General features: G+C 43.3%; 1 protein-coding gene across 7 annotated transcripts in view; it reads left to right on the top strand.

Annotated features, from left to right (window-relative positions):
• The window catches only part of NUCKS1 (nuclear casein kinase and cyclin dependent kinase substrate 1), a 101,342-nt gene that overhangs the window by 74,567 nt on the left and 13,620 nt on the right, over positions 1-13,155 (top strand). For 4 of the 7 annotated variants that reach the window (XM_077295134.1, XM_077295139.1, XM_077295136.1 and 1 more), the window contains 3 exons: positions 4,169-4,271; positions 4,531-4,595; positions 12,208-12,348. In XM_077295134.1, coding sequence (XP_077151249.1) covers positions 4,169-4,271; positions 4,531-4,595; positions 12,208-12,348 — 309 coding nt within the window. Of the gene's footprint in view, positions 1-4,168; positions 4,272-4,530; positions 4,596-12,207; positions 12,355-13,155 lie in introns of all 7 variants that reach the window. The other 3 variants (XM_077295132.1, XM_077295133.1, XM_077295137.1) reach the window with 1 other exon arrangement.

Genomic DNA, 13,155 nt, shown 5'->3' with positions numbered 1-13,155 from the left:
GCACTCAGATCATCCTCATGGTTTCTAACCATTTGTGGCCTGCTGGAGTTCATTTTGCAGTGCTCTGGCAGTGCTCTTCCTGTTCCTTCTTTGACCAACCCTGAAGTTGTGGTCCTGCTGCTGGGTTGTTGCCCTCCTACGGCCCCCTCCACGTCTCCTGGTGTACTGGCCTGTCTCCTGGTAGTGCCTCCAGCCTCTGGATACTACGTTGACAGACACAGCAAACCTTCTTACCTCAGCTCGCATTGATGTGCCATCCGGGATGAGCTGCCCTACCTGAGCCACTTGTGTGGGTTGTAGAGTCTTTCTCATGCTACCACGAGTGTGAAAGCACAACCAACATTCAAAAGTGACCAAAACATCAGCCAGAAAGCATTGGTACCGAGATGTGGTCCCCACCTGCAGAACCAGTCCTTTATTGAGTGTGTCTTGATAATTGCCAATAATTTTCATCTGTTGTCTATTCCATTTGCACAACAGCATGTGAAACTGATTGTCAGTGTTACTTGCTAAGTGGACGGTTTGATTTCACAGAAGCTTGATTTACTCAGTTATATTCTGTTGTTTAAGTGTTCCCTTTATTTTTTTGAGCACTGTGTGTGTGTGTGTATATATATATAATATATATACCGTATTTTTCGGACTACAAGACTCACTTTTTCCCCCCCAAAAAAAGGGAAAATAGGGGGTGCGTCTTAGTCGTAATGCAGGCTTACCCGCAGTGGTGTGGTGGCGGCGGCAGAGGTGCGGTATGGCGTGCGCAGGGTCATTTCCACAGGTGAGGTGACGCAGCGGTCCGGAATGCAATGTGAGCAGCAGAGCTGGGTTAATCATCGGTTTATCGGTAGCCGCTATCTTCCTGAGGCCGCGTGTGCGCGGATGGAGTGCGCTGCTTCCCGGGGCTTCAGGAAAATGGCCGCGTGTGTGCAGATGGAGATCACGGCGGCCATTTTCCTGAAGCCGAGTTCGCAGATTTAGATCTCGGCTTCAGGAAAATGGCCGCCGCGATCTCCATCTGCGCATGCGTGGCCATTTTCCTGATATTTGGGGTGCGTCTTATGGTTCGGTGCCTCTTATAGTAGTGAAAAATACAGTGTGTGTGTATGTATGTATGTATGTGTGTGTGTGTATATGTGTATATATATATATATATATATATATATATGTGTGTATGTATGTATATATTTGTCTAAGGGTTTAATTGTCTGTCTGTCCTGGAAATCCCGCGTCGCTGATTGGTCGAGGCCGCCATGCACAGTCTGCCGTGAATTCTGGAATCATCATTGCCCTCCACTGCTGTCAAGTGCCGCCATTGTGTTGGGTGTGTGCCTGCTTCTCCCTGTATGGGCGGCATCTCCCTGTGTTTCTATCTTAGAATGTGTCGTAAATGAAAATACGCCAATGAGGATGACAGAAAAGCAGCAGCAGCAAGAAAACGACAACATCGGGAACAGGAGACACCACAACAAACTGCCGCCAGACAAGCCCAGGATGTGGAATCTCACAGACAACGTCGGCAACAGGAGACACCACAACAAACTGCTGCCAGACAAGCCCAGGATGCGTAATCTCACAGACACCGTCGCCAACTGGAGACACCACAACAAACCGTTGTACGACAGGAACAAAATGATCGCCAAATTCATAACAAATGAATGCTCTACCAACTAAGGCACGACCAGGACAATATTCAACAACTTGCACATTACGTAACAGACAATGAAAGTACAATTCATGAACACTACTGTGGGAATATGAATGCAGTTTGCTCTAAATGCGACTCTGAATTTCATTGATGAAAAACCATCTGACAATCAGTTTACTCAATGCTGCCAAAAAGGAAAAGTTATGCTACCGAGACCTCACTACTCAGATCTGATTGAGCAGTTAATGAAAGAAATGCATCAACACAGTAGAAATTTCATGGAAAATATCAGAAGCATCAACAGTTCTCATGCGTTTGCTTCATTTGGTGCCAACATTGCACCGCCCCCTGGATTCGAACTGTATTGTTTTAAAATTCACGGCCAGATCTACCACCGCACTGGAACACTTCACCCAGAAATAGGACTACCACCAAAATTTGCACAATTATACATCATTGATACAAATGAGGCTACAGAACAAAGGATGAACCTAAAAGAAAACGAAAAGTGTGATGCTGAAATGAACCAAATTGCTGTACATTTACAAAAAAATAAGCCCATTTGCTGCCGCATATCGCATGCTAAAAGACGTTCAAGCTGAGAAGGAACAGAGGGCTATACAAAATGGTACTGAAATGCCTTCTATTGGGCATCTATGGGGTCATAAAGAACTGCATGGAGCATTATATGGGGCATCTATGGGGCCATAACTGCATGGAGCATTATACTACGTGACTGGGCAAAATACTACGTAAGTGGGCAATATACTACGTGGACATGCAATGTACTACTTGGACATGCAATGTACTGCGTGGGCTGCGCAATGTACTGCGTGGGCTGCGCAATGTACTGCGTGGGCTGCGCAATGTACTGCGTGGGCTGCGCAATGTACTGCGTGGGCTGCGCAATGTACTGCGTGGGCTGCGCAATGTACTGCGTGGGCTGCGCAATGTACTGCGTGGGCTGCGCAATGTACTGCGTGGGCTGCGCAATGTACTGCGTGGGCTGCGCAATATACTGCGTGGGCTGTGCAATATACTACGCAATACATATTCTAGAATACCCGATGTGTTAGAATCGGGCCACCATCACGCTGTCACATGACCGTGACATGTATCTTTTTTTTTTTTTCTTATGCTAACCCATCGTCGCCTCGTGATGGGTGAGGTTTGTGACGCACCTCCAGAACAATCGTGTTAAATGCCGTTGTCCAAGTATGGCAGGAGGATATGCCTTAACAGCCACTGGTGTATCGCTGTCATGTGCTGGAAAAGATGCGGGCTCAGCGCCGGAGCCCACATCAAAGGGAGAGATACTTCCTTTGACGTATCTATAAGTCATAGGTTGTGAAGGGTGTTAAAAGTAGTTCTAAGCTCTATGTAGAAACATACCGGCAGTCCATTTTCCTTATGCGAGTCGTAAGTTACTGAAAAAGAACCTGGCAGGGGGAAGACTGGGGGATTTGGATGTTTCGCCCCCGGGTACATTTACTTCACCTGTGGGAAGTTATACCATCCAGCTGCCATACCATCACCCCAGAGGACCCCTTTAAGCAGCGTTGGTCCCTACTGACCGAATACCACAGGTGGCATCACGAACACAAACTTTATTCACCAAACCCTTAAAAGAATTCTCCCTCTTATGAGTCCCCAGGGCCACTGACCGGGTCGCAGCCACCGTGACGACCCGATACCGAGTACCCCACTGCCCTGGCGGGCGACTCAACTTGGCGTCACAAACAGGATGTACCCGGGGGTGATCTGCTGGGGGCGAAACATCCTATAATCGAGGACTGGAAAATCTAGGCAGGAGTTAGAGGAATGATTTATGCATGGAAAAGAGACTTTGTGTTTCTAAATAAAGCAAAGAGAAGAGTTAACTGCGTAGAAAAGCAAAATGATCAATTGTAAGTGCACATTGCTTAGATTACTGAAAATGTGACACATTTTTGTATAAAATATGCACAATATTTTAATATCTTCTCTATCAGGTCTGTGTTCCATTTAATTAATCTTCAAACTGGCTGCTGCAAGATCTGAGATAATTTTGAACAATATAAAGTGGGATTGACCAGTCATGATTTTTTACAATGCTATTCTCATTTGGCGGCAGGAGGTGGTGTGATTCCGTCTTGCAACTGTTCACGAGGCTTTTGTGGTTACTTTTTTTTAATCCTCAAAATGGTCAATTATTGATCTGATAAACTGATCCATTGGCATCAGAATGGGGGGGGGGGTATGTCTTATGGTGGTTATACTTTAGAAATGTATTGTTACATTTTATCTGTGGTGGAGAATTGCCATCACAGAGTTGTCCTGAACATTTTCAATTTTATTTCTGTGATAACCCAGTAATTCTACAGTTTCTCTGATAACACTGCTGACACTTCAAATGCAACACCCATCCAACAGTCATGAGGGAGAGAACTTTGCAGTGACTTTTATTTTTTTTCCTAGTTTTGTTTGTATATGCTTTAATGCTTTTCCAAACTTGGGAAAAACAAATTTTGTGTTATTTATTAGATGAGGAATATGGAAGAGAATCGGCTCCTCCTGCAAAGAAATCTCGGTCCTCTCCTAGAGAGGTGAAGGAGAAGAAGCCTGCCAAAAACTCACAGGATGATAGGTAAAGGTGCACATTTATTAGTAAGAATGTCCCTAAGTAACAAATCTAAAGTAGGTGGTGTTTATATGTGCATTAGTGCTTGGATTTTTATATTGCAAACTATATAAATGTTTTTGCTGCCCTTCAATGAGATGCTTCTAATTGTACATATCCTAGTCCCAATAAACTATTAACTGGTTAAAGCTCAACTCCATTGTGTTTTGTTTTTTTTCCTTGTGCAAGTTGATAATTTTTTAAAAATGATTCTCATTCTAAACAGTGAAGAATCTGATGAAAAAGAGGTGACGGTCAAGAAAACCAAAAAAGATGAGGACGACTCTGCAGGTAATTTCTTTCTTTAATTTCTGATGCAAGGAAAATAAAAATGTTTCATATTGATCACTGCACTAAAGATGCACTGGACTAATTAATCACTGTAAAGCTGTGTGCACACGTTGCGTTTTTTCCGCTATAAAAACCCATAAACGCATACAAATGCATCCTATCATTTAGAATGCATTCTGCAATTTTTGTGCACATGATGCTTTTTATTTTTTTCCGCGAAAAAAATGCATCGCGGTAAAAAACGCAGCATGTTCATTAATTTTGCAGGTTTTTTTCGCGTTGTTCCCACTATATAATGCATTGAGAAAGCTCCGGGAAAAAAAACGCATGCAGATTTCTTGCAAAAAATGTCCGGTTTTCTGCAAGAAATTCTTACGTGTGCACATACCCTCAGGATATGTTCACACGTGTTTTGGTGCATTTTTTTTTTCCCAATGTTTTTATGCTAACTTCGCTGCGTTTTGCAGTACCATCTATGTCTGAGATTTCAGAAATCTCATGCACACAGGTTTTTTTTTTTTTTTTTCTCCTTTTCAGTATTTTGTGCAAAGCCTCAGGTTTTACAGAATAGAGCATGTTGCTTCCCCCCCAAGCGGTTTTCACCCATTGAAAGTAATGGGTGGTGGTGATAAATGAAGTGTGGGGGCTGGGCAGGTTAGTAACTGTTAGGCCGGCGTCACACTAGCGAGTTTTACGGACGTACGAGCGCATAAACTGCGTCCGTAAAATACGCATTACACACGGCCCAATGATTCTCTATGGCTCAGCTCCTATCTGCCGTATATTAAGCATCCATAATATACGGTCTTGTATGGCCGTAGAAAGTCGCAGCATGCTGCGTTTGTCACCGTAGTGCACAAAAAAATCGCCAATGAAAGTCTATGGGGGCGAGAATAATACGGATTCCACACGGACCAGCAGTGTGACTTGCGAGAAATACGCACCGGTGTTAGTGAAAAGCCGGTAATTCAATTGCCAGCTTTTCATTTCTCCTTCACAAACCCGACAGGATATGAGACATGGTTTACATACAGTAAACCATCTCATATCCCTTTTTTTGTTGCATATTCCACGCTACTAATGTTAGTATAGTGTGTGTGCAAAATTTGGGCGCTGTAGCTTGTAAAATAAAGGGTTAAATGTCGGAAAAAATTGGCGTGGGCTCCCGCGCTATTTTCTCCGCCAGAGTGGTAAAGCCAGTGACTGAGGGCAGATATTAATAGCCAGGAGAGGGTCCATGGTTATTGGCCCCCCCTGGCTAAAAACATCTGCCCCCAGCCACCCCAGAAAAGGCACATCTGGAAGATGCGCCTATTCTGGCACTTGGCCACTCTCTCCCTACTCCCGTGTAGCGGTGGGATATGGGGTAATGAAGGGTTAATAATGGAGAGGCGTCAATTATGACACCTATCCATTATTAATCCATTGTATGAAAGGATTAAAAAAACACACATTAAAAAGTATTTTAATGAAATAAACACACAGGTTGTTTTAATATTTTATTGCTCTCTCAATCCACCTGAAGACCCTCGCTCTGCAAAATAAACCAACAATATACATACCTTCTGTTGATCTGTCACGTCCCACGAAGTAAATCCATCTGAAGGGGTTAAATCATTTTACAGCCAGGAGCTGTGCTAATGCACTCGCTCGTGCCTGTAAACCCCCGGGTACTGAAAGGAAAGCTGGGTGATCTGTAGTTACCTTGAGTTGCGGTGAGGCGCCCTCTGCTGGATGTCCTCATGAACTGGAGCCTTGGAAAAGTTCCCACGCTCGAGTTCATATGAGGACATCCAGCAGGGGGCGCATCACCGCAATTCAAGGTAACTACAGATCACCCAGCTTTCCTTTCAGTACCCGGGGGTTTACAGGCACGAGCGAGTGCATTAGCACAGCTCCTGGCTGTAAAATGATTTAACCCCTTCAGATGTATTTACTTCGTGGGACATAACGGAAGGTATGGAATATTGTTGTTTGTTTTTTTAACTTTGTTTCAGGACGATGGTCTTCAGATGGATTAAGAGTCTAATAAAATATTACAACAACATGTGTCTTTATTTCATTAAAATACTTTGTAATCATGTGTGTGTTTTATTAACCATTTAGTACTATTGGATTAATAATGGATAGGTGTCATAATTGACGCCTCTTCATTATTAATCTGGCTTAATGTCATCTTACAATAGCAAGGTGACATTAACCCTTCATTACCCCATATCCCACCGCTACACGGGAGTGGGAAGAGTGGCCAAGTGCCAGAATATCTTCCAGATGTGCCTTTTCTGGGGTGGCTGGAGGCAGATGTTTGTAGCCGGGGGGGGGGGGGGGGGGGCCAATAGCCATGGACCCTCTCTAGGCTATTAATATCTGTGTTGTGAATTCTGTTGTGGGTTCTGCTCTTGGGCTCCCTCTGGTGGTTATAAGTGGTAGTGCTGCTGTTTGTCCTTCACAGCAGTCATCAGGTGCGTCCACTTCGGACGGGGCTATTTAGTCTGGCTTCACCCTTCCTTTGGGAATTTTCTCTGAGGCAAGATAGTTTTCCCTTTTCTATCTATAGGGTTAATTAGTCCTCCGGCTGTGTCGAGGTGTTTAGGATTGGTAGGTACATCCCACGGCTACTTCTAGTTGCGGTGTTAAGTCCAGGGTCTGCGGTCAGTACAGTTACCACATTCTCCAGAGTACGTCTCATGCCGCTCCTAGGCCACCAGATCATAACAGATCTGCCCTCAGTCACTGGCTTTACCACTCTGGCGGAGAAATTTGGGCGGGAGCCCATGCCAATTTTTTCCGCGATTTAACCCTTTATTTTACAAGCTGCAGCGCCCAAATTTTGCACATACACACTACTAACATTAGTAGCGTGGAATATGCAAAAAAAAAAAAAAGGGGATATGAGATGTATGTAAACCATGTCTCATATCCTGTCGGGTTTGGGAAGGAGAAATGAAAAGCCGGCAATTGAATTACCGGCTTTTCACATATATCGCGCTGAATTAAATATAAATACAGAATATATATATATACAGTTAGTCCTCGGGTTACAACGGTCTCGAGTTACATCGTTTCGTGGTTACAACGCTTTATACAAAGCCTCGTTCCGACTTACACGGTTTGCGTCGTAAGTCGAACTACATGCAATAGAGTCCAGTACTGTACACTGTACCCGGTTACACGAGGAAAACGAGTCTCCTGCACGCCATAACACCCTAATTATGTAGGGTACTGTTAGGATAGGTGTTTGGATAGGCTAAGTGTTTGCAGTACTGTACTGTTATTATGGTACAGTACTGTATGAATGTATGGTCCGACTTACATCGAAATTCGGTTTACGACGCTGTGTAAGAACGGATCAACGACGTAAGTCGAGGACTACCTGTATATATATGTGTGTGTCTCAATGATAGATATATATATATATATATATATATATATATATATATATATATATATATATATATATATATATATATATATATATATATATATATATATAATATATATACACACTTATATACTGTATATATGTTTTAACGAACATTTGAGCCCATAAATCCATTAGATGTCGGATTTGCAAGCCTGCGAGAAAATATCGCAGTACGGGAGGATGCCATGCGCAAAATACGCTGACACACCCTGCCTACGGATGACATACGGATCACTATTTTGGGGACTTTTCTGCGTATTACGGCTGTAAAAAACAGACTGTATTTACATACGCTGAGTGTGACGCCGGCCTTAACCTGAAGGTTAATAGCTTGTTTTTTTTTTCTCTATGAAACATGCTCAAAAATTTTAGGTTTAATTGAATGATCTGAAAAGCATATTCTCACTCATTTTTAAAGCAAACCTGGTGTGGTGTGTGTAAAAAAAAAAAAAAAAAAAAAAAAAATCTGCAGGTAAATGGTGTTTAAAGGGGTTGTCTGACCTTAGGGACTGCAGGCTTGTGAATCCTGTACATGAGTAGTCTTCTGCACTTTCAGTCATGTGCAGTGTGCTCTGAAGGCAGGAATTGTACACTGGCTTTTGCAAGTCAGGTCATGCCCACAGGGGCTTGATAACATGCAGAGGGACAACTGGACTGGGGAAACTAGCACCCGATCGACTAGTCAAAGGTCTAATTTGCATAAGAAACTGAGCATATAAATTTTTGTTAACACTTGTCTAGATGAACAAGATTTAGCAGGGAATTGGGCAATAAATAAAAAATGGCGGGCATTGGAGAATCAGACAGGTTCACCTTAAATCTGCAAGTTTCATTGATATTGAAGTGTCAAAGTGAGCTTTTCTAAAATTTCAAGAAATAAGGTCTTATGATGATCTGAGGATCCCTGCTACCTGATGTCCACCATGCTTGTACAACGCAGTGTGAAGTCAGGGACTGCAAATCATAACTTACATAACTGCTGTAATTGTCAGGAATGCTGCCATGAGAAAATAAGTGCAAACGGAGGGGGTTTTTTTTGTCTTGTTTTTGTTGTTGTTTTTTGTTTTGTACCCCCTCAACAAAAGCGGATACTCCCCTATTTAAAAAAAAAAAAAAAAAGGCAGCTGTGAAGGGGCTCTATTCACTCATTGCCATTTTTAAAACTGCAATCGGAAATAAGGTTATCACGCACGCATCAGAATTTCACCTGCTGGTGGTAGCTGAAACCCTGAAGAACACTATTAGGCTGGAGACACAATAGGGATTTTAAAATCTGTTACATTTTGATTCAGGAGAGTCGGATGAGTGTCATGGGTTTATGCGAGTACAATCGGTGTGTGGTTTGTTTTTTGTTCCCCCACCTAGCATCCGATTTACATCCGAAAGCAGTGCAATCGGATAGCAACCGCAATGCGATTTAAACATGAGCTTTTATATACAGTAATTCTGTCATTTACAAACAGTTTTCAAAGGAAATATTCATCAAAACATATATGTATATGCAAAGCCGGTAAATCTGCCATGTTCTGTAAAATCACTGCAGGAGCAGACAGGATAGAGATGGATTACTACAGTAAATGCATATCGAATAGGTAGATATATAGATGTCAGTGACAAATACAGTTAGTACAGTGTGCAAATTACTGTAACTGTAATAAGATTATTTGTCAGGAAAAAAATGGCGTGGGCAATTTTCGTAAAAAAGAAGAGACAAGGAGTGCATGATGTTATACCATAAAAACAATAGCCAATTTTGTGTCAAAAATGTTAAAGTAAAAATCCATGGTACAATCTATTATGACAAGAGTGCCATTCCAATGCAGATTGGATGAACCCCCACCCTCCCATGAGCCCAAACACATCTTGGGTGAATCCCATGCACATACCAAATGGTAACTAGGGAGATGAGCATTAGCTCCCAGTCAATACATAGGGGACAGTCACAGCTGATAGTCATATCACATGAAAAGTCCACCTGTACCTGATAACAAAATTCATGACATTGCTGAATGAAGCTCACCCGTAGATGTGTAGGAGGGAGAGAGGCCGCACTGTGTACCCCCCTCCATTAACCAGCATAGGGAAAGCAGACAACTGGGGGCAGATGTTTATAGCCTGGGAAGGGGGTAATACCCATGGATCTTCCCAGGCTGTTAATATTGGCTCATAACTGTATACTTGGCCTTTACTGGCTATTAAAATGGGGGACCCCCCAAAAAATTACGTCCGTTCCCCTCATAACTAATAAGCAGCAAAGACTATGCAGACCGCTTCGGGCTGATATTAAGAGCCTAGGAAGGGGCCATGGATACTGACACCCCTGCCCCCCGGCTAAAACCAAAAGACACCCAGAAAAAGTCCTTTAATTGAAAGACAGATTCCTTTAATCTTAATTAAACCATACTTATGACCTCCCCTAATTCCACCCTCGATCTCCTGTAATAAAAGTAAAATAAAAAAAGTAATGTACTATACCTGTCCGTCGTTGTCCCACTATGTAATCCATGTCTGGGGGATAATTAGTTTGCATCCTAGACAGTGCTAAGATGTGACTGTCCTGGCTGAAAACCACTGGTGAATGAGCTGCTGGGAGCGCAGTCTCCGTGACGTCACTGAGGCTGTGCTCCCAGCCGTGCTGAACTGCGTAGACCATCACTGAAGTTCGACCTGCAAGTGAAGAAAAATAAGTCTTAGGGTATGTGCACACGCTGCGGATTTTGCTGCGGATCCGCAGCGTTTCCGCAGCTGCGGATCCGCAGCGGTTTCCCATGCATTTACAGTACCATGTAAAGCTATGGGAAATGAAATCCGCAGTGCACATGCTGCGGAAAAAAATGCGCGGAAAAGTAGCGGTTTATTTTCCGCAGCATGTCAATTCTTTGTGCGGATTCCGCTGCGGGTTTACACCTGCTCCAATAGAAATCTGCAGGTGAAAACCCACAGAGGAAACCGCAATAGAAACCGCGATAAATCCGCAGTAAAAACCGCAGCGGTTTTGCACTGCGGATTTATCAAATCAGCTGCGGAAAATTCCGCAATGGAATCCACAGCGTGTGCACATACCCTTATTATACTCACCCGGGGGAGTGGTCTGGTCCGATGGGTGTCGCAGGTCCGGGTCCAGCACCTCCCATCTTCGTGCAATGCCGCCCTCCTGCTTCATTGCTCCCCGGCATCGTGTTCTTGCGCAGGCGTACTTATCTGCCCTCTTGAGGGCAGAGCCAAGTACTGCAGTACACCCGGAAAGGTCAGAGAGACCCTGCGCACTGCAGGAATTTGCTCTGCCCTCAGCAGAGTAGATAAGTACGCCGGGGCAGGAGTGTGATGCCAGGGAGCGATGAAGCAGGAGGGCGTCATCGCAAGAAGATGGGAGGTGTTGGACCCAGACCAGCAACACCCATCGTTCTGGACCACCCCCCCCATCCCAGGTTAGTATAATAAAACATAATTTTCTTCACTTGCAGGTCGGATCGGGGGGCTTTAAAAAATTTTTGGGCTGTTCTGACCCCGCCACTTAAAAACTGGATAGGTCTGTGTTCAAAGATAAAGCTGATTTTGTTGAAAAGAATATTTGCTTAGATTAAATGTAACATTCTAACAAAATAAAAATAAAAAAAATTATGCTGATGTAAATTAAACGTGGATAATAACTATCCTGCTGTATGATTACCTGTATTATGGGAACTTCACCAAATGTGAAATATTTTTGTCACTTTAAGGTGATAAAATGTAAGTTAGCTTTTTGCTTTTAGACAAATGAGAATAGCTGGGATTGTTGATTTCCCTCCCACCCCCATTCCTTCCAACATTAATGGTAGATGTGTGGGGCTTGTAATTTGGTAAATTGGCCCAATTTAGTAGTAGTCAAAGGACCAGTGGAATCTTCCTGCATGCTTGCAACGCTCAACGCTGTGGCGTCGGGTTAAAATGGAGAGACTCCTAAACGTAAAATATATAATTGGGGACAGTAGTTCAATGCATTATGTGCTGTAAATGTTTTCATAAGAATTTGGGAAAGTTATGAAATGTTCTATTCCTGATGTAAGGATGTAGGCTTTTAGTTGAGATCAATCTGTGCTGCGCTTTGTCGTGAGGCAGTGCTTGAGTCGTGGAGTCAGGGAAATTGAGGAGTCGGTGGTTTGGTTTCCGAATTCACAGCCCTGCTTACCTGATATATTTGTGTTCCAGAGGAAGACTTTGGCAGTGATGATGACTTGGCAGCAGGGGATGGAAAAGCAGATAGTGATTATGAGAGTCCTAAAAAGAGTAAAAAAGGCAAAAAAGCAGCACCTGAAAAGAGACGTGCTTCCAAAGGAAGGAAGCGATCAGGTAAAGGTAATTTTTCTTGATTTTAAAATTCCCTCTAGGTGTATATCCTGCTGTCGGGTACTTTTCACCCCTTAAAGACCAGAGGTATTTCCAGTTTTCCTTTTTTTTTTCTTTTTGCTCCTTGTCTTCCCAGCCTTAACTTTGCTATTTTTTAGTGATGAGCGAGTATACTCGGTGTGTGTGTGGTCTCCGAGTATTTGTTAGTGCTCGGAGATTTCGTTTTCCTCACTGCAGCAGCATGATTTACGTGTGCTAGACAGCCTGAATACATGTGAGGAATGCCTGTTAGGGAATTCCCACATGTATTCAGGCTGTCCAGCAGCCGTAAATCATGCAGCTGAGGCGACGAAATCTCAGAGCACTAACACATACGGAGATTACCCGAGCATGGTCGGGGAAACCCGAGCAAAGAGTATACTCGCTCATCACTATTTTTCCATCAAAATGGCCATGCGAGGGCTTGTTTCTTGCAGGATGTTACCTTGGTTGATGACATTGGTCTTGTGGCTGTTTCTTAATCTTTATTTTTAGTTTTGTGTTAATGATATGCTCGTGTATTAAGGCAGAGGGTTCATGTATGTGGTGCTCTGATAATGCAGACTGCTGACAGGTCACTGATCCCTTTCTGACCTGCCCCCTAGTTTGCATAATGAATACCATCACATACTGAACAAAAAAAGGCTTCTGCAGGCTCTGGTGCCGGCTGTGGCTCCGGCACTGCAACATAATCGCAAGTGTACTGTTCACATATTCCCTTTTACAGATTTACTTGAGCTAGGTAGTAATTTTGAAAATGGTGCCTGCGCA

This window comes from Ranitomeya variabilis, chromosome 3 (genome assembly GCF_051348905.1).
Source record: "Ranitomeya variabilis isolate aRanVar5 chromosome 3, aRanVar5.hap1, whole genome shotgun sequence".
NCBI classification, from domain to species: Eukaryota; Metazoa; Chordata; class Amphibia; order Anura; family Dendrobatidae; genus Ranitomeya; species Ranitomeya variabilis.
The sequence above is the reverse complement of the archived record's forward strand: the minus strand, read 5'-3'. Positions and strand labels throughout refer to the sequence as shown.